The sequence below is a fragment of the Phodopus roborovskii genome, unplaced genomic scaffold, assembly GCF_943737965.1.
Source record: "Phodopus roborovskii unplaced genomic scaffold, PHOROB, whole genome shotgun sequence".
In the NCBI taxonomy this organism is placed as follows: Eukaryota; Metazoa; Chordata; class Mammalia; order Rodentia; family Cricetidae; genus Phodopus; species Phodopus roborovskii.
Window position 1 is genome coordinate 6,469,153 of NW_026126603.1, and position 22,495 is coordinate 6,491,647.

General features: G+C 38.5%; 2 protein-coding genes across 3 annotated transcripts in view; both read right to left on the minus strand.

Moving 5' to 3' along the window:
- Otud4 (OTU deubiquitinase 4) overlaps positions 1–22,495 on the minus strand; it is a 133,280-nt gene that overhangs the window by 11,165 nt on the left and 99,620 nt on the right. The gene's annotated exons all lie outside the window — the stretch shown is intronic.
- Positions 1–22,495, minus strand: part of Anapc10 (anaphase promoting complex subunit 10) — a 52,595-nt gene that overhangs the window by 8,091 nt on the left and 22,009 nt on the right. Inside the window, exons 4-5 of one of the 2 annotated variants that reach the window (XM_051205824.1) lie at positions 22,104–22,224; positions 10,429–10,490 (exon numbers count right to left, since the gene is read on the minus strand). In XM_051205824.1, coding sequence (XP_051061781.1) covers positions 10,429–10,490; positions 22,104–22,224 — 183 coding nt within the window. The remainder of the gene's footprint in view (positions 1–10,428; positions 10,491–22,103; positions 22,225–22,495) is intronic. The other variant, XM_051205823.1, reaches the window with a different exon arrangement.

Genomic DNA, 22,495 nt, shown 5'->3' on the forward strand with positions numbered 1-22,495 from the left:
TTCAGCACTAGCCTTGGTTCACATGATGGAACAATGGGAAAATTTTCCGAGTGGTTGAACACTAACCCTGACAAGTGTAGAGAGCCAACTACAATACATTATATGGTAGCATAACCTGCCACCCACGTTGCTGAGAGAACAGCTTTCAAACACATGCACTGAGCTGTAAAACCACAAAATCCCTTATTACATATTGTCTTCCTTACTCTAGGTGAAATATACCATCAATTCTTTCCATTATAAATCTTTTTCTATCACTAGTTTTGAAACCCATTTATAATGTGTTATTTTCTTACAATGTAAAAGATGTCCTTTTTAAAGGAGAAAATACAATAGTTTTCATTCTCCTACAGTTTTACAAATAAAGACTGATATTACAGAACAAAACTCTCATTATCTTAGGAATCCATATTATCTAAGATGAGCTAAAAGATGTAACTCCATTCCTTCACTTACCATTCAAAAAAGAGCTCACTGCAATATTAATGTTAGTAATATGAACAAAAGAGGTACAGAGCAAACACATGCAGACACAGCATAGCCGAGCACACACACATGCACACATACACACACGCGCACACACAGGCCCACTAACATTTCTTTCAGAAATTCAAACACACTATTTCACTACTTTTTGGAGACTCAAGATGGTTAAAATAATTTTTAAATGAGTTTCCTGTAACATTTTTGCCTGATTTAGTCCTCTCCCAAATGCACCTCATATCCTTTATATTTCCTTTTCCCAACTCCTGCCCACCATGACCCTTGCCCATGGACAGCCCAACTGAATTACAGCATTCCAGGAGTTATATGATGTTAATGGTTTTTTTCTAGGGCTTTCATTTACCATGTTGCTGTCAATGAGAAATTTATTTGTAAGTATTTCTATTATGACAGGATCAATTAGTTATTCAAGTGGGCCTGTTCATAAGCAATAAACTAAAAAACATAACAGTACTGGGCATCCAAGGAAATTTTATCTTAAAAAATCTATAGGTATATAATATACTCCAAGTCCATGATGAATTATTTGATAGAAACACCAGGAGAGAACCATACATGCAGTTTCCAATGTCCTCATCAAGATTTATCCACCAAGTGAAGAAAGTGCTGCTACTTCTCTGAAACTTTATATGAAAACAAGTGTCTGTTCTATTTCAAATAGTAACAAAACCTCTAAGTTATCAGGCATTATTTATATTTTAAAAGCACTTAAGAAAATGTTTATGAGTATTTATTATGGGACCAACAAGTACATCAAATATGACTACAAATATGACTTACTAACTAGTAAGTGGAAAAATTAAGATTTGAAACCAATTCTACCTAGTTTACCTGAAGCATCACAGGGCCTAAAATGTGTAAGATCATCCTTGATCTTCTGCCACTGTCATCAAGTGCAATGCTTCAACACCATACCAAAAAGGGTTATACTCAATTACTAATGAGAAATGCCCTGAAGATTAATGATTAAGTAAGGGTGTTTTGAGACTCATATGGTTAAATCAATATCAAACTTGAATTAATGGTAAACAAATGTTACCACTTTTTATATCCCTTCCTTCTCAAGTATACTCATAGATATAAATGTGCATGTGATCTTCCACACACATGCTTGTGCCCACATACCTACTCATATGCACACATACACCAACTATCACACATCAGTTTCTAAGGCAAAAATACTATTAGTCATTCCAGACCACAAAACATGAGGAGCTGTACTAATGCCTCTGGTGTCAAGGTGTCAATTTCTTCCCAAGAATGACTTTTTTCAGAGGTCAGAACTGCTCTCTGGGATTGCTTGTTTTTATAATTTTTTAAATGATGCTAAAGTGGCATGCCCTGAACACTTCTAAAACTCAATGACTTCTGCCAGCTTCCCCACCTTTAGACTGCTAAGATGACTCAGAATGTGTTCAGAAAAGTTTAGGAAGGTAAATGTGTGATTAGGATAGACAGAGCTTTTCTGAAACTTTTAGCTTAGTTATGTCTTGACAGTTAAGATGCACATAAATCACTTCTTTAAAAAAAAAAAAAAAGAACGTTTACATTTATACCCCCTACTGTGTTAATTTATTGAAGCAAATTTTGTATTACCAACCAAAAATAGCACATTCTTCAAGAAAAAGTTTAAGTCCTCAGATGATAAAACCCAAAGTTGTCTATACTACCAAGTCAGCTTTATTTTAAAATGACAATAAAAATGAACCTCAAAACATAAAACACTTTGAGAACAAAGTGCAAAACTCAAAGGCAAGAGTTAGCCTACCAGGAGATCAATGTTCTGACATAATGACTCAACCAGGGCTCTAATAGATTTTGTATTATTAAGTAGATAACACAAAATGGATTTAAATTGCTTAACTGATCCTTTACACATAACAGTAATTCACTAACAATGTGATTTCAAAGGATTAAATCTGTACTATCCAAAGCCAATAGAAACTGTATTTGCATAAGAAGCAGATGAGGTTTTGGGATGGACAACAAATGTCAAATAGCAATGATGTTTAAGTCAACAACTCACACTTCAAGATTTTATCCAGCACCAGGGAACCCAACAACCTACTTGCTTCCCTCTATCAGACCTTACAAGAAAGACATTTTTATTCAGCTCTGTGCAGCCTCGAGCAGCCATGTGAAAGCAAGGCTAGAGCAGCAGCAAACACAAAGCCAGAAGAAGAAGCTAGAGAGGCCAAAAGCTTATAACTGAGACCCACTGTTACTAGAGGAGAGGACATAAGCATCATGACTGAGACTGAGTGTCCACTATTGCTCAGTTTATGATGGACCTCTATATAATACATCACATCTAAACTTCACAGTCACTAAAACGTGTACAACTGTGAAACTGTATTTTAAAGTAAATACTGAAAATTAAAAAGGACAGAGATACTCTTCTGTATTACAAAATAAAGTGATAATACCAAGGTTCCAATTCTCATCTGACAGAAGACTCCAAACCTCAAGCAGCATGTGGCAAAGACAATCTAGAAACCTGTTCCTTTTCTGGCTTAGTTCTTATCCTTCTGTCCTACTCTGAAGACAAGACTTAAATCCCAGATTGCAAATGATGAAACAGACTGGATTTCCCTCCATAAGCCAAGGTTGAGAACTTGGAGTTCAACAGCAAGTACACTGTGATCACAACATCCCAGGTTAAATGAAGTTCAATGAGTCATGGGAATTCCATGCCCTGATAATCTGGACTTCCATTAACAAAAAACTCTCAACTATGAATTCCAAATTTATCTTAAGCAATTACCTCCCAACACAAGGCAAAAGAGGTATTCTAAAAGCTAGGCACACCCTCCCCCAAAGTCTCACCGATGAGCCTCAGAGAAACAGTAAAGTGATTTTTAAAAATAATTAATAAGACTAACATTTCCCACCAAGATTTTATCAACTAGCTGAGCATAATTTTTGTATGATCCTATCCTTTTATGATCTTAAAAATGAAGTAGTCCCTACCTAAATACTAAAGTCAAAGAGGGAAGGGGGGATTTCTTCCCATTCCTCACTCTGTGCTTACCTTCTAAGATGCCTTCCTTATCCTGAGTTTCTCATCTTTGGGCATGATAAGATGTAAATTAGGAATCTGGTAGGTTCCCTGGAAATATATTTAATTCCCTTTTACTATTGTCTCCAAGATCGCAAAGTTCTACCAAAAAGTAGGGCCATAGGACAGGTAATTTAAGGACTAATCTGCCTTTAATCCTGTTCTTCACTAAAGCTAAAACTGATGCCCTCTTCACTACTTTTAAATTAAATATCAAGAGACATTGCAGGAAGGAGGAAATGTGTAAAACATTAACTGAATCTAGTAATTAGGCTATTTAGTCATAATGAATGCTAGCAAATATGTACACACATACCCCCCCCACACACACACACATATTTGTTCCTAGCATTTAACATAAAGTGAGTATCATTCCTAGTTCTGACACGGTACAGAGATTCTTCTACTTACAAACTAGCTTCCTAAGGCCCATTGTTAAACTCACTTAAGCACAAATGCAAATTTTTAGTATAGAAACAATGGTTATATCATCTATTAGGGGTTAAGAAAGTTGGGATATTTTCCCCCTCTCCTACTTCTTGTATGCCTATAGATTAACAATAAAGAGAAATTCTAGATATTCTATAAAATCAAACTTATGCAGTGTTACACTCAGTACAGAATATTTACAATTGCAAAAGAACATAAATACTTTACAGTAAGTTTCTAATTTTAAAATAACAAAAGTTTAGGAATTTTTAACTCTTGCAGACTCAAGAGTAAGTCTTAAAGCAACTGGCATCATAGTTATTTCACAGACATATTTTCTAAGTAAAACTTCTTTTTTTTTTTCTAAGTAAAACTTCTTTAGCAATTCATAAAATAGGAAAGCAAAGCTTCAAGATTAATTTCTGAGGAATGGTAAATATATATAAAATGTGTATAATGCTCAGTGGACAATGAAAACAAATGTATTATGGTTTATAGAGCTAATTCACTTTTCTCATAAATTTCAAGGAATATGTCAAAAGACAGTCATCTTATATGATTATTATTAAAAATAACGATGCTATGTAAACAATATATATTGCCCAGGTAATACAAGAGGTAGAGCCAAAATCAGGAGCTTATAGAATGCTCTACTCTCCCTGAAACAGTCCAGGGACATTGTCCCATATTACATATCTGCATATTTAATACTTTTCCCTCAATTTCAGAGGTTATTTCCATATTCTGATCACTTGGGTTAGTTAACTCAGTCCAAAGTGAAAAGCCATAAATTAAAGAATATGTTATTTTAATTGGATATTTTTAAAAATCTGAGTGAAGTAGTATTACATGTGAATATTATTAAATGTGAAATCAAAAACTTACCACAGAGATACATGCACATCCCTGTCTATTATTACCTACTCACAATAGCAAGAAAACAGAACTATCCTATATGCCCATCAGTATGAATGGATTGTTAAAATGTATGTACATACAATGGAATTTTACTCAGTCACAAAGAAAAGATAGAGTTCTCAGAAAAATGAATGGATGAGGAAAATATTACATTGAGTGTGCTGGATAGTTTTATGTCAATCTGGCATAAGCTACAATCATCTGAGAAGAGGCAGCCTCAGTAAAGAAAATGCCTCCATAAGGTGAGGTTGTAGGCAAGTCTGTATGGCATTTTCTTAATTAGTGATCAATAGGGTAGAGCCCAGTGTATTGTGAATGATACCACCCCTGGGCTGGTGGCCCTAGATTCCTTAAGAAAGCAGGCTGAGCAAGCCATGTGAAGCAAGCCAGTAAGCATCACCCCTCCATGGCCTCTGCATCAGCTCCTGTCTCCAGGTTCCTGCCCTGTTTGAGTTCCTGTCCTGACATCCTTTGATGACAACCAGTAATAAGGCCAAATAAACCCTTTCCTCCCTGGCTTGCATTTGGTCAATAGAAACCCTGACTAATCCAGACTCAGACAAGTACTGTCTGCCTTCTCTCACATGTGGAACCTATCTTTAAGTGTCTCATGGAATTTAACACTTCATGTACTAATTAAAATTTAGAAGAAGTAAATGTAAACATACACATACATAAAACCAGAGAGTAGCAAGGTGGGTGCCAGAGGTTTGAGGTAGCGCACCAAATTCATTCAGATAGGAGGAATTGGTTCAAGAAATCTTTTACATCATGGTAACTATGAATAGTAATATATTCTATATTTGACAATTACTAAGAGCAGGTTTTTTGTTTGTTTGTTTGTTTGTTTGTTTTTACATTTATTTACTTATTGTCTGTGAGTGAAGGGAGAGGAAAATTTGTAGCAATCAGCTCTCTCCTTCTAACCATATGAGTCTCAGGTACTGAACTCAGGTCAAGTTTGCCAGCAAGCACCCTTACCCAATGAGTCATTTCAATGGTTTAATGAAACACTGGATTTTAAATGTTCTCAATACAGAAGAAAAAGAGGAAGAAGAGAACAAGAGTAGGAAGAAGAGCAAAGGAGAAAGAAAGAAAAAAGAAAAAAAGGAAGGAGGCAAGGAGGAAGGGAGTGAGGGAGGAGTGTCTTAGAGCTGGCAAAGTGCTTACTATGCAAACACAAGGAACGAGTTGGATCCCCCAGAGTCCACATAAAAAGCTGGACACATTAACACATGCTTGTTGTAATCCTAGCACTGGGGAGGTGGAGACAGGTAGCTCTTTAGGACCTGCTAGCCAGCATCCTAGCCTATTTGATAACTTCCAGGTTAGCAAAATACCCTGTCTCAAAACTGTGATGGATGAAACCTGAGGAGGAACACCAGAAGTTGTCCTCTGGCCTTCACATGCATACACATATATATAAATGTATGTGAAGGAAAGCACATGCTAATATGTCTTATCTAATTGTTCTGCAATGTATACACATACATTTTATGTATACACAATGTATACACAAAACATTTTGTAAACTGTAAGTATTTTTATTAGGTTACATAAACAACACACTATCTGAACCATTTCCCTATGGAATTATTTAGTCAAGATCCAGACCTTCTTTTGTTATTAATTCTGAGGTCTGCAGAGACGGTAATGCTTCCAGGAAGCCTGAGAACATGTGTCTGACCCCAGAGTGTACACAGAGCCAGACTGTAACACAAATAATAAAAACACAGAGATAGATATTGGGGTTCAAGATGAAGGTCAGATAAGCAAAGCAGCCAAGCCACTAACTCTTATCTCTATACAGCTAGCTCCATGAAATCCCTGTCTGGAAACTAAATCTCTAATGAAACCCTCTGCATCTTCCTTTTATATCTCTCTCTGCCCAACTATATCACTCCTGTCTCCACCTCCCTAGTGCTGGGATTAAAGGCGTGTGGTCCCAAGTACTGAGATCAGAGGCATGAGCTCTGTTACTCTCCACTCTTTGTATATATAGGTCAGGGTGGTCTTTACCTCAGAGAGAGCCATCTATGCCTGAGTCCTGGGATTAAAGGTGTGTGCCACCACTGTGTGGATCTATGGCTTGCTCGTATGGCTGTTGGGATTAAAGGTGTGTATCACTGCTGCCTGGCTCTATGGCTTGTGGCTGGCTTTGCATTCTGAATCCACAGACAAGCTTTAATAAATCATAACGTATCACCACACTGGACATCACAGTACATGAGTTTGTAACCCTGACTGCTAATGGGAGGCAGAAAGGAAAATCACAGCCTGGCATGTGCATGTGCAGTGGAGAGGAGGCAGAGTACAGAAGGATCACCAACACTGTGCTAGCTACTGCTGTGTCAGCGTGACACAGCTAGAGCCAACTGGGAAGGAAACGTCAGCTGAGAAGATGCCTCTACCAAACTGCCTATAAGCAAGTCTGTGAGGCATTTTCTTTTCTTTTCCTTCCTTTTTTTTTTTTTTTTTTTTTTTTTTGTTTTGTTTTGTTTTGTTTTTGCTTTTTTTGTTTTTTGTTTTGTTTTCGTTTTTCGAGACAGGGTTTCTCTGTAGCTCTGTAGTCTGTCCTGGAACTCGCTCTGTAGACCAGCCTGGCTTTGAACTCACAGAAATTCACCTGCCTCTGACTCCCAAGTGCTGAAGTCCCAAGGCATGTGCCACCAATCTTCTCAATGATTATGTATGAGGGCCCAGCCCACCAAGGGTGGATACCATCCCTGGGCAGGTGGTCCTGGATGCTGTAAGAAGCAGGCTGAGCAAGCCTGTTTGTTCCTCCATGACCCCTGCTTCTGGGTTCCTGCCTTGAGTTCCTGCCCTGACTTCTCCCAGCGATGAACTATAAACTGTGGTGGACTAAAAGCTTTAAGATAAAATACACCCATTACTCACCAAGTTGCTTTTTGGCCATGATGTTTATTTATCACAGCAATATAAAGCAAAGTAAGACAGACCTCAGGGTCATCGACTGACCTCCATGGGTGCACCATGGTATGCAGCACTCCGCATTCTCTTTCTTTCTTACTGTCTCTGTCCCTCTCTCTCCATCCCTTTCCATTTGCCTCTCAAGTCTTCTCTACCTACTGTCTCTGCCTACTTGATTAAGCATCCAAATCAAAACAACTGTGACCCATTCCTAAACTAATTAGAACATAGAATCCTCATTCTAAAGACAACAGCAAAATAGCTGAGTTAGTTTCTGTTTATCAACCTTAACTTTAAGCTCAGAAGAAAGATCACCAAATACCTACAAATCTGTGAAAGGTGACTGTTCTTAATTCCTTTATGAAAGAGAAATAGTCACTTCCTTTTATCCACAGCCTTACATCCCAAGCTTTACTCTAATGTTTTTATTTCTTCAGCTTGAAAACTGAAGATCCAGTGATCCTTTACTCACCTAAACACATGAAAAAAACAGGAAAGTTGTTTGAATGAACTCCCTCCAATTAAGATATACTGTGAATGTTACAGGGAGCGAGTGTGAACAGCAGTTGCTACAGTATCTTCAACTTACCAGTTCTCAGAAGACTGAAACAAGAGAAGCCCATGTTCAAGGCCAGCCTGGGCTACAGAGTAAGTTGGAGGTGAGTCTGAGCTATAGAGACAACACTATCTCTAAGGAAGAAAGGAACAAGAGAGGAAGGGAGGGGGAGAGGAAAGAGGATTACTCAATGGTGGTATATGCCATCACTCTGGAGGCTTAAGCAGGAAGATTAAAGAGTTTCAAGTTAACCTGAACTAATGAGATCTTGTTCCAATAAAATAAAAAACACAAATCATCAAAATAGTAAGGGTAAGAGGGCTACACTTGTACTGCCACGCATAAAGGTTTAGTCCCCAGCGTGGCACTACAGAAACTGTAAGAAGTGGGTTCTAGGGGCTAGGGAGATGGCTGCTCTTCCAGAGCTCAGTTCCCAGTACCCACCTGGTAGCTTACATTCATTTGTAACTCCAGTGCCAGGGGTCCAAAGCCCTCTTCTGCCTCTTTGGGCATTGGGCACATGCATGATGCACACACATACATAAAGGCAAAACACTATCTTAGGATTTCTACTGCTGTGAAGAGACAGCCAACTCTTATAAAGGAAAACATTTAATTGGGGCTGTCTTACAGTTCAGAGGTCCAGTTCATTACTGATATGGAAGGAAGCCGGGCAGTGTGCAGGCAGAAATGGTGCTGGAGAAGGAGCTGAGAGTTCCACATCTGGATCCACAGGCAACAGGAAGAAACTGCTACACTGGGTGTGGCTTAAACATCTGAGACATCACTTTACCCCCCAACCCCCAGCACCTGTAGCATAATTCCTTCAACAAAGCCACTATGGGGAATAGTGACAGAACCTGAGCCTATGGGGCCATTTTCATTCAAACGACCACAACACTCATACACATAAAATAAGGAAATGTTTTTTAAAAATTAAAAAATGAAGGAGGAAAGGCTCTAGGTTAGTGAGATGATTCTGTGGTTAAGAGCACATACTGTTCTTGCAGAGGACCTGAGTTTGGCTCCTAGCTCACAAACTGGTTGGCTCATAACCTCTGTAATTCCAGCTGATGCCTTCTTGTGACCTCTGCAGGCAACTGCACTCAAGTACACATACCAACATACTCATAAACATAATTAAGAATAAAACCAAACTTTAAAATTGTATTAAAAAGAATTTAGTAGAAAAATGTCCAGATATTGGAACATGCTGGGTACCCTGGGACCCTTATCACTCCCTCTTCTCTCTTCTGTTTCTAGTTGAGAGGAGAACATCTCTGCTCCACTGCATGCTCTACACCAAGCCTTGCCATAGGCTGCAAAGCAAAAGGACCCATTAATCATGGGCTGGAATCTCCCCAACTGTGAGCCAAAATCAGTCTTTGCTCTTCCTGAGTTGACTGCACTTCAGGTACTCTTCTTATAGTGGTAGAAAGCTGACTAACAAGGAGTTTTGTGGAAATTTTATAACTATCCATGGGAAGAAAAAAGAAAATTAATCAAGTATGAGAGGTCAGTAAGTGAAGCCTATTATTGGCACAAGTATTCTTCTGGGTCCTGGTCATCTATTTCTGTGCTTGCACCTACCCAATTCATTCTATGTGACCTGCAGCTTGCCTTATCTCACAGTTCTTACAGTCCTTCCCCTTACCAACCCAACTCTGCATAGACCGCCTTTCCCCACCACACTCTCTCCTTGCTGCTGCTTAACTCTGCTCCTACTTTTTGTGAGTCACATTTATAAGGAAAAAACAAGCCATGCCTATCACAGGATCCATGAATCCTACTTCTGAGTATACCCCCAAGGAGCTGAAAGCTAGGCCTAGAGATGTGTACACTTGTGTTTGCAGCAGCATTAGTCCTTAAACTGACAAAAGTGGGACCAATGCAAGTGTCCACTGGACAGAAATAAGCAAACTGTCATGTGTGGGAGTGTGCACAAAGGAGGAGACTTCAGTCACATGCTTCAAGACATCATGCTAAGTGAAATAAGTCAGTCACAAAACACAATATTGCATATTTCACTTACATAAAGGTGTCTAGCATGGTCAAATTCATAGAATCAGAAAAGAATACACAAATCCTTAAGGGCTAGAGAGAAATGGAAAGCTCTGATTTAATAAGTACAGAATTTCATTTTTGAAGATAAAAAGTTCTGAACATTTATATTACTGAACTATATATTTTAACTTTAATATACGACGGTAAATTTTACAATTAAAATTTTTTAATGTCAGGGCTGGAGAAATAGCTCAGAGGTTAAGAGCACAGACTGTTCTTCTGGAAGTCCTGAATTCAATTCCCAGCAACCACATGGTGGCTCACAACCATCCTTAATGAGATCTGGTACCTTCTTCTGTCAGATGTGCATGTAAATAAATAAATCTTAAAACAAAAAAAATTCAGTGCCTATGAGAGAAGATCCAGTTTGCCTGCATAATTTTGAAGCAAGCTAGATAAGCATGGGTCACTAGCCAACCTATATACTAAAAAATTTAGTAAGTTTTTGTGCCAGGTTTCAGTTACACATCCACTTCCCCCTGCTTAGCTGGGCTATCTAATGCCCTACAAGAGGAACTGGGCTAGATCTGAGGGTAAATTCATACCTACAGTCCTAGCACTGGGAAGGTAGAAACAAATGGTCTGTGAGTTCTAGGCCAGCCTTGGCTGTGCATAGTATGTCACAGGGGTGGGGGACAAAAGTGATTGGTAATCTGTATCTCTGAAATCACACCATCTTCACTTTTGAAAGAAAAGTATGTACTTCTATCAAAATATATTCTACCCTCATATAAACAAAGTTGCAATATTTTGTTTACCTGTTCTTTGACTGGTATTGTTACCACTCTGCATAAAAGCAACAACACAGTTCTGTAACTGCTAAGAAAAACCAACTTTTAGACAGTGACCTTAGAAGCCAAGTCATGGTGCACTCCTTTAATCCCAGTACTCAGGAGGCAAAAGCAGCAGGATCTCCGTGAGTTCAAGGCCAGCCTGATGAATTCCAGGACAGCCAAGGCTGCACAGAGAAACCCTGCGTCAAAAAAACAAAAACCATAAAAAATAAATAAATGAATAAATAAATAAAAAGTGACAGGGGTGGAGTGGGGTAGTGACCTTAGGGCTAGCAGATGGCTCAGTTGTGTTCATATCTCTGGAAACCAGAGCCCTCAAATGAAAGGCTAAACACCTGAGTTTGATCCCAGGAACCTACATAAAGATAGAAGTAGAGAACCACCCCACAAAGTTGTCCTCTATCTTCACATGCTCACAACAGCACATGCCAACCTGTCTGTCTCCGTCTCACATGCACACACACACAAGCCTGGGCACGCGCGCACGCACACACACACACACACACACGCACGCATGCACGCACACACACGCACTCACACACACAAGAATGTCCTTCAAAATCATCCTATTTAGTACAAATTCAGGTTGAGTATCCCTAATCAAAATTCTAAAATCCAAAATACTCCAAGTACTGATATAAATTTATAAGTGAAAAATTCTACAGGAGAAAACTTTCAAGAACAAAACTTTAACTCAAGATGTAACATGAATAAAAACCCAGAGGTTAAAGCTGAAGATCAGAAAAGCAAAGCAGCCACTAGCTCTCTACCTCAAACCAAAACAGGCAATCCTGTCTCCTGCCTTTATGTCTTCATGCTCCTATACAGAATATCTCCACTTTATTCGGTACCTGTGCAGCTTTTATACTCACCTCTAAGGGTCAACTCTTTTATCTTTTAGAGAATAATTTAACTCATTTCTTCTAATATTCTATGTGTTCCCACAGTCTTTTAAGTGTGTTTGAATTTTTAAATATCTAACTGATACATAAAACATAACATACTAATGATGTATCATGTGATGCTTTGGTACACGTACACACTATATAATGTTTAAATCAGGTTAAACATTTTTATTCCCTCAAGCATTTACTCTTCCTTTGAAGTGAAAAGACAAAATTCTCTCTCTTGGTTTTATAAGAGCAGCCCTGACCTCTACAGTCGCCCTGTTCTGCATCCAGAGTTCCTTACACTTACCTAAATCTAACTTATTACCATCATCAGAACATCCCATCTCACTCTCATCTCTATGCTCCCTGACCTCTGGTAAGCCCAGTCACCCTCAAGTTCTCTGAGATAAACTATTTTAGACCCCATGTATGCTTGAGAACATACAGTACTGTCTTCACTTAGCACCAACATCTCCAGGCCCACCATTTCATTGCTTGTTATGGCACAGCAGTTTTCCACAGGTATTTTCTTTATGCAACAGCTGATGAACACTCAGGCCAGTCCCGCTTCGTGGCTATTATATGTAGAGCCACAACAAATACAGGCATGTTTTTCATACACTGATTTTATTTCTTTTGAATCTACCTCTGCAAAACAAGAATGCTGGATCACACAGCAGTACAGCTTGAATCTAAATGTCTCCCACAGGCTCATGTCCTATACCCTTACTCCACAGCTACTAGGGATACTCTGGGAGATCGTGGAACCCTGAAGGGGCAGAGCACAGCTGACTAAGCAGGCTACTAGGAGCCAACCTGGCTTTGAAGGTTACAGCCTAGCTTGGTCCTAGATTCAATCACTCTTCCTCCTGTTTACAATCTGTCCTTTGCACATATTTCTGTTGCCATGATGACTCAAGCACATAAGACCAAGCAACTGTGAACTGAAACTGATCCAAACCAATCTTTCTTCCCTTTGTTGGGTACTACAGTCACAGTGAAACAACTGTGATTACTACACTATGGCAGGAGCTTCCAACCCAATCTTTTAATCGTCACACTAATTTACACCCCAGAAGTGTACAAGTGTCTTTTCACTTTCATAAGCACCCGGTCTGCTTTTTTCTTTCTGATAATTATAGTGAACTGATATCTGTTGTAGTTTTGATTTGGGTTTCCCTGATAGCTTATGATATGTAGGACTTATCTGTGTAACTGCTAGACACTTGAATGTCTTTTTGTTTATTAGTTTTGTTCTTGGAACTAGGATTGCTATGTAGTCCACGCTGGCCTTAAACTCACTGTGTGACATGTTTCAAACTCATGAGTCTCCCACCTCAACTGCCCCAGTGCTAGAACAGCAGGGCAGGTATTCATTGAGGTTACGGCCCCTTGGGCTCTGGGTTCTTTTGTGTGTGTGTGTGTGTGTGTGTGTGTGTGTGTGTGTGTGTGTGTGTGTGTGTGTGTGTCTGTCTGTCTGTCTGTCTGTCTGTCTGTCTGTCTGTGTGGGTTTGGTTTGGAGGGATTTTCTGGCCATAAATTCCATACTAAACCATCATCAGATTACAGACGGCAAGGATTTGTTCCTCCTTTTTATAGGTTGTTTTTTCATTCTGATGAATTTTTTTTTTTCCTATTTGTAATTTTCTTTTGTTTCCTGGGCTTTGTGAATATTAACCACACCACCACCAAACAAACAAACTAACAACTTGCTCTTTAGTATCCAACTAAGACATTTCCTTATGCTTCAGAGTTTTGAGTCTCACATGTAAACTTTGAGGTTATTTTATATATTCTTAGAGACTAGAATTTAGTTCTAATCTTCTGCACACAGAAACCTAATTTTCCAAGGACCATTTATTAAAAAAACATCTTTCTTCACTGTGTATTCCTTTCACCTTTAACAAAGTTAGCTATGGACATATAGATTTTATATATCTTATAGGCTCTCTATCTTAGTCTCCTGGCCTATGCCTGCTTTTATGCCAATATTATGGTTATGTCTGTTTTATACAGATATTATGGTGTTTCTTTAAAGACTGTATTATTATTACTATTATTTGGTTTTTTGGAGACAGGGTTTCTCTGGAACTCACTCTACATACCAGACTGGCCTCAAACTCATAGTGATCCACCTGCCTCTGCCTCCCAAGTGTGGGATTAAAGGTGTGAGCCACCACCATCTGGGAAGAATGTATTAATTTTTAAAAATCTTTTTTAAGACAGGTCCTTAAACCCTGTAGTCCAGGGCTGTACTCAAACTTGCTAGGTAGCTAATGTTTATTGCATATATATACTGTAAAGACTTTACATCAAACTTTATATCAAATTATTTAAAATAAGGCTAATAAACTAAATGTGGGTAAACCTGAAGGCAATGGCTACTGCCTTGCATCTTCTTACTTCAGCACACACACTAACAGAACTCCAATTATAACAGTAGATATTACCTTAACTAAGACTCCAAAATGATAAATCCCCACTTCTGTCTACAGAATCTCTTCTGCATATACTCTCTTTTGCTTATAAAATCTCAACAATACCTTGTAAAATTCTCTTAAACATCAAGTTGCAAAATTTAAAAATAAAATGTGTGGCATATAAATAAAATCAATTTTGCAAAGAAAAAAAAAACAATTGGGACAAAGCCAGTTCTATCAATCCCTCCTCAGTTATGTGAGTTAACACACACAGTAGAATACTAGAGATGCTCTGTAAAAAGTCTTCAGTAGACACACAAGGACCTAGCCATGCTCCATAACTAAAACGAAAGGAAAGATGACATTCCTTTTTCTCACCTTCAATTTCTAAGTTATTACCTCAAAACAGTAAGATTATAGAAAATAAGTATTTAAAATGTGTTAAGTAAGCAGACCCATAACTTCTAGGAGAAAAAAAAAGAATCCTACATAAACACTTCAGTATATACATGAGCCTCTCAGAGGCAAGAACCATGAGAAATACAAGAGGATTTATTTATACCTTCCATTCAGTTAAACTGGTCCTATAATTTATGAAAGGACAGCTCCAAACCCCATAAAAGTTCCATGTTTTAACCACTTCTCTTTAGCACCTAAATTCAATGAGCTATCTCTTTAACTATCTCTCATTAAATGTAGTTAAGAAATGTTAAAAAAAAAAAAAAAAACTACTTCATCACTTCATCTCTCCTTAAGACACAAAATACTACTTGACAGATACTTCTTGAGCATATAAAATAAAAAAAAAGTAAATATAATAAATTACCTGAAAAGGTGTACACCTAAAAGTATCATTAACTACTATAAAGGTATTAATTAAAAGAATATCCAAATTTTGTGCTATTTAGTGAGAACTATGTAAAACATTAGTATATTCATTAAGTTATTCAGGAAAATAGTTTAGATTGTCACCTGGCACTACTTAGGATTACTGGTCTCGTGAGACTGTATCATCACCCACCATACAGAAATACACAAGAGAAAACTAAGAAACTACCTTTAAGATTCCCTTTTCTGAACAGCTAATACCTCAGCATTTAAACGAGAGAAGCAAAGACTAGATAACTAAAGTATACCTCAAGGTCCAAATATCTCCTATTAAACTTTCAAAACCATCATTTTGTTCTGTCAACAATACATCCTCATAAATACACAGGATTTACCCTTCCCAAAATGCATCAAAGAGTTCTTAATGTAAATTTATTCTAGGAAAAACTACATCTTAGGCTAGTTAAAACATTGGGCTAATGACTAGCAAATAGGCCTAGAAAGTAAAAGCCAACAGTGACATCTAGTGGGCATTCCAAACACCACCCAACAAACAGACCAGACGATTTCTAGTGCTGAAGTCGCACAGCTCACACTAGGACAATTTTTACCTCTAAGCTCAAATGAGGAGTTTGTCCCCATAAAAAGCTTCTCAATACAAGCAGTCCATTTTGATAAATATGAACTATGTAACAAATCATACAATTAAATGTCTCAAATCTTTACAGCACAAAGTACTGGATATATGACTAAGATCAAATGAGACTGTGACTGAAAAAGACCAAGATATTTTGAATTAAGAAACATTAGAGCAAAGCCAACCAGTAGTGGTATAAGGCCTTTAATCCAAGCAAGTGGGAGTCAGAAGCAGACAGATCTCTGAGTTCAAGGCCACCCTAGTCTTCAGAGTAAGCTCCAGACAGCCAGGGCTACACAGAAACCCTGTCTTGGGGGGAAAAAAAGGAGGAGGAGGAGGAAGAGGAGGAGGAAAAGAAGAAGAAAGGAAAGAAAGAAACTAGTTGATTTATTTGTGAATTTATTCAAAAACAGGAAGCTTCCAAACTAAAAAATGTATATTATCTACACTAATTTTTCCAAAACTAAAATTATTTTTCAAGGAAACCCCTTTAAAAGTCAAGTAAGCCAAGTGTGCTAGCAAACACCTGTAATCTCACCATGAGGTGGGAGGGTTAGTTCAAGGCTAGCCTCAACATCGTGGGAAGTCCCTGTCTTAAAAGGAAAAAGAAAGTAACAGTATGCATGTACAAGAGACCAGGTAGGTCTCTCAAAAAACACCTAACCCCTCACATCAGCAAGATGATAAAATGGAACTCTGCAATACCTGTCAGTTAGACCAACTATCTATACCTGTACACAAAAATAACTTTGCAAAATATAATAAGAAAGCCAGGTGAGAGAACAGAATCTAGGCATGAGGGTAGAAGCATATGAAGCAGCACAGGAAGGACAGTTTTGTGTCATTTGTGTCACTCTTCCCACATTTTCAAGCAGCACATTAAGAAGGAGATGTTCTCTACCTGGACTTTGCCCCAGACAGACCCCAATGTAGAGCCCAATCCAGAAAAGGCCAGCATGGGGTAAGACACCACAGCTCCTTCGTAGGCCGGTATGCATGGATGCTCATCAACCATGTGTTGTATAGGGACAGGTCCTTGGCTTCAGATCTGCCTGGCATACTCTGGTCTGGATCTGGGCCTACGCAATCACCACTCAAAGTACAATGCAGGGCTAAAATAACCCTAGCATCTCTGAGTTATACACAGTCCCAACCACAAACTGGATCCCACAGACTAAGACTTCAGTTGTGCCACAGCATTGTACCACTCTTCATTAGGCTAGCACCTGCTGACCCTGCTATCAAGCAAAGCTGTGTGGTCTGGCATCCACAAAGTCACAAGCCTTCCTTCATGCCAGGCTGAAGGAATAGGTAGACTCAGTGTTGGTCTGGCAGCCACAAGTCCATGCTAGAAGACATCTACAGGTTGTTTTGGTTTTTTGCTTTTTTCCAGACTAGCACTTGAAACCAGAGGCCACAAGCAAAATCCTGCAGATTCAGTCTGCAAGCTTGTATTCACAACCAATTTCACAATGAATCCTGTAAACTCGAGTGACCCTAGGGGCCAGACTTGGCCAAGCATATCCAGGATCCAAGTCTATCCCAAAAGACCCTGATTCCACTCCAGCATCTAAAGACTAAGGTTCCATAATCATTAGTATAAATCCAGGTTTTAGGTATGCCCCTCTAGACTTAGGAATCAGATGTAACTCAGTGTCCTAGCAGTGGGAAGACTCCCATGAATTTTGGTTCCAGGTCTATTCCAATAGGCAACAAGTCCTTCCCAATATAGAGTAGGCTTCCAATGGGCCAGGTATCAGGTCCTTCCTAGAATATGATAAGCCCTTATACAGTCAGGAATAAGACTAACACAAAGTTATGTCAGCTCCTGTAGACACAAACTTCTAGCTGTCCTTCACAGAAACAAACTCCATTTCTGTTAAGACACCAGACTTACACACCGGCTCACCTACTGGGAGCAGGCCAGACTACCAGAAGACCCCAATGGCAAACATACCAATGGGTCTCATCAGCTGTCCTTCCCAGAATCTCCAGATGGGATGGATGGCTGGTGGTGGGCTTGCCCAGACAGTCCTCAAAGACAGGAATTATTTCTTCTTCAAGTACAGATAGTAAGACTGTGCCATAAGACTCAAGAACAATCCAAGAAATACTACACAACCAAAGGAACAGAATAAAGCACCACTGACTGGCACTGAGGAAATGCAGTACCCTAAAAACTGTCTGAGATTCAAACTATCTGCTTAAAAATAAGAAAAAAAAGCTAGAAGATTTGAGAAAATAGAAGTAATTCAAAAAAGTTTGTATAATACATAAACAAAATTAGAAATGTAAGAAGTGGAGGGTTTTTTTTAATCAAACACTCTAGAGCTGAAAAATACAATAAATAAAACTTTTAATGCACAAGAGCAAAGATAATCTAAAGGAAAACCATGCAAAGTCCTGATGAAAGCTTGCAAATTTTATGACATTTTAAAAAGCAGGTTACAGGAGCTCCAGTAGGAAGACAAACAGTGAGCTCATTTAAAGAACTAACAACAGCCTGGAGAGAAGGCTCAGCAGTTGAAAGTACTTGCTGTTCATCCAGAGGACCAGAGTTTGGGTCTAGTACCAGAGTCCAGTGGCTCACAATCCCCTGTAATTCCAATTCCAGGGGACCTGACACCCTCTTCTAGCATCTAAACGCTCCACCATACATGTGGGCATACACTAACACAGATATTCACACATACACTCATAAAGAAATAATTCACATTAAAAACACATACATTTAAATTTTTAATGTATAAGAGCAAAACTCCTTTCCAGATCTGGGAAGAGACAAAAATCCAGGAACACAAAGGTCAAATATCTCTAACCAGATTCAATCCAAACAAGGTGACACCAACCCTTCACTGGGATGGGCTTTTCAGTGATACAGCTACTTCTGAATCACCCAAGCTTCTGGAAGAAATCCCCTACACTCACTGATTCACTAAGCTGGACTTGGATGGAATGACTTCTTCTTTGGTGCATAAACAATGTCCTACTGTGCTGCTTAGTTTTATGTCAACTTGACACAAGCTATAACAAGCTATACTCATCTGAGAGGAAGGAACCTCAATAAAGAAAATGCCTACATAATTATAGTTGGGCTACAGGTAAGACTGTACAGCATTTTCTTAATTCACGATTGATAGAGAAAAGCCCAGCCCATGGTAGGTGGTACCATCGCTGAGCTGGTGCTCCTGGATTCTATAAGAAACAGGCTGATATGTGGAAATCAGTATGGTGATTTCTAAGTAAATTAGGAATCAACCTACCTCAAGATCCTGCAAATAACACCTTTGGGCATATACCCAAAGGAGGCACATTCACACCACAAGGACATTTGCTCAACCATGTTCACAGCAACATTATTCATAATAGCCTGGACTTGGAAACAACCTAGATACCCCTTAACCAAACAATGGATAAGGAAAATGTGGTATATTTACACAATGGAGTACTACTCAGTGGTAAGAAACAATGACATCCTAAACTTTGTAGACAAATGGCCAGAAGTAGATAAAAACATCCTGAGTAAGGTAACCCAGACCCAGAAAGACAAATATAGTATGTACTCACTCCTAAGTGGATATCAGACATAAAGCAAAAGATAAGGCACATGTGCAGATGAGCAGCAGAATAGCAAAGTCAAAACCAACCTGGGCTGTCTAATGAGTTCAGGCCAGCCTGAGCTACATAGAGAGACCTGTTCTCAAAATATTAAAAGGCAAAAACCTCAAACAAACAAAAACAAAAATTCCCCAAAGACTTTTATATATAGGACCACAGTACAGTTATTTTTTTTTTTGAAATATAACTTTATTTTATGTGCATTGGTGTAAAGGTGTCAGATCCCCTAGAACTGGAGTTACAAACAATTGTGAACTGCCACATACCCAGACTACAATCCACAACCCCAGAGAAGCCTGAACCCTCTTCCAGAAACAGATGGAAGCAGATGCAAAAATCCACAACTAATGGATGGGCCAAGCTCCTGGAGTACAATCAAAGTGGGGGAGAAGCGATAATATGAACAAAGAAGTCAAGACCATGATGGAAAAACCCACAGAATCTGACAACTTGAAAACCTGCATAAGACTGAACTAGGCTCCCTTAACATTGGTGACAACGGTGTGGCTAGGGGATTTTATGAGACCATTGGTAGTAGGTCCAAGATCTAACTCTAATGTACAAACTGACTTAATGATGTTGTCTGAGGAGCAGATAGGAAGTGGAGGGGGCAGTAGAGGATCAGGAATAAAGGATGCATTTGGAATGTAAAAACTAAATTAATAAATACACTTTTTAAAAAGAAATAGGCTGAGCAAGCCATGGGAACAAGCCAGTAAAGAAGCAAATTCCATGGCCTCTGCATCAGCTCCTGCCTCCAGGTTCTTGCCCTGTTTGAGTTCCTGCCCTCACTCCTTTGAAGAGGATCTATTACATAGAACTGTTAACAAAATGAACCCTTTTCTCCCCAAGTTGCTTTTGGTCTAGGTGTTTCATCACAGCAATAGTAACCCTAACTAAGTTACCTACCTAGCATGAACCAACATTTGTTTCTCATTTTCTCCAAGAAAACACAACATTCTACATTAAAAAAAAAAAAAAAAAAGGCAAACATTTGTTGGCATCAAAACAAAACATGAAGCAGTAAAATTATGCAATCAAAGTTAAGTTGTTACTAGTTTACAATAAATAGGTATTATAAGTATAAAATCTGTTATATAAAACTTGTGGTAATCACAAAGTTGTATGCAAAAGATAAAGACTAAGCTCAACACATACTACTAGGAACATTACTTAAGCACAAAATAAGAAAAGAAAGAACCTAATGTGATCAGAAGGCAATGAACAAATGGCAGCAGCAAACTCTAGTACATCAATCATCACTGTGAATACAGAGGATTAAATCCTTCAATCAAATACTGACTGAGTCCATGCTGCCTACAAGACACTGACCTCATACTTAAAGACAAATACAAACTCAGCGTGAAGGGACAGAAAAAGACATTTCATGATGTCTTTTCATGAACCTAGAGAAAAATGGTCCACATTTTAAAGGAGTTGTGACAACATAGACATATACATTTGTTAAACCACCAAATAATCTACTTAAGATACACATAAAATTGTATATAATGTTTCCCTTAAAATGAATATTAATAAATACTGAAAATTCTTACTAATATATCATGCTCATATATTTGAAATAGAGATGATATAGTAAACAATGGAATCTACCTCTAGCTGGAGATCTGTCCTTATCTCCTCCCTTGATAACTAATTAAGTGAGAGCAGGTTGAGGGCCTGGCTAAGGGGACCCCCCCCCCAAGGTGAGTTCACCATTAGATAATGTATGTCTTCTTCCCTGGTGCAGCCGCTAGGAGTAGATGAGAGTTGTCTTTTGTCTGCCCACCTTTCCTAACCTATTCTTCTCCTCTGCCTTTTTCTTTCTGATACTGGCTAGAGCCTAAGTGTGCTTTCCTGTTACTCTGGGCCCTCTACTCTTTCTCTGAAGCTCCGCTTCCAGCCATACAACCCTGCCGCACTACAGCTGACCACTGACACTGACCTCTACGTCAGCTTACTGCAAGCAGCATGGTTTTTTCTCCCGCTGGGCAACTGTTAAATCTGCAGTTTGCCTGGATTTTTCTTTTAGACTATAATAAATTGCCCATGCACTCCCATGACTCCATTCTCATTTTTTTCTTTTCCCAAGTATCATGGTAGCACCAGCAGGACTTGCCAAGCTTTCAGATAATACTTGTTTCCTGCCTTATAATCTTTAGTCAGCAGAGAAAGTAAGCATGTTCCTGCACCCTAGATTTCATCAGGGACCTGTAACTTATGTTGATGAACTAAAAAATAATTTTAATAAAGCAAATATAGTGAGACATTAAAACATCTCAAAGGTGATGGGATGTTATGAAAACTCCATAATAAAGCATTTAAAAAAAAGAAGGCAGTTCAAGAAAATATAAAAATTATATACATAGTTTTCAATATAATTTTCTTATTTTATGACTATCATCTATAGAATGAATTAAAGAAACACACACTAAAACAAAAGCTTAAAGACATACCCGAATTTCTTGAAGGTTGTGAAAATTATTTCCTACTCTGACTGAGATTTTGCTTGGAGTGTAGCTTTCATCAGATTTATAGTCTGCATAAATACACAATGTCTTCACTGTCGTTTTTCTTCTAAAAACAGTAAAAGAAAAGTGCACCCTTTATCACATCAAAAGAAAACATGCTCTCTTCTGAGGTTCAATCAACAATTGCCTTTTGTTTTTCCTCCAACTTGCAGGAGAAAACATAAAAAAAACTGTAAGTACAGACATGATATTTTACATATTCAAACATACTTCATGGAGCACATAGTTAAGAACTAATCATTGTAAAGAAGCAGTTAAGCCAAATTACATGCTTTAACATACAAACAAGCATTAATGATACCCATCCTTTTTACTTA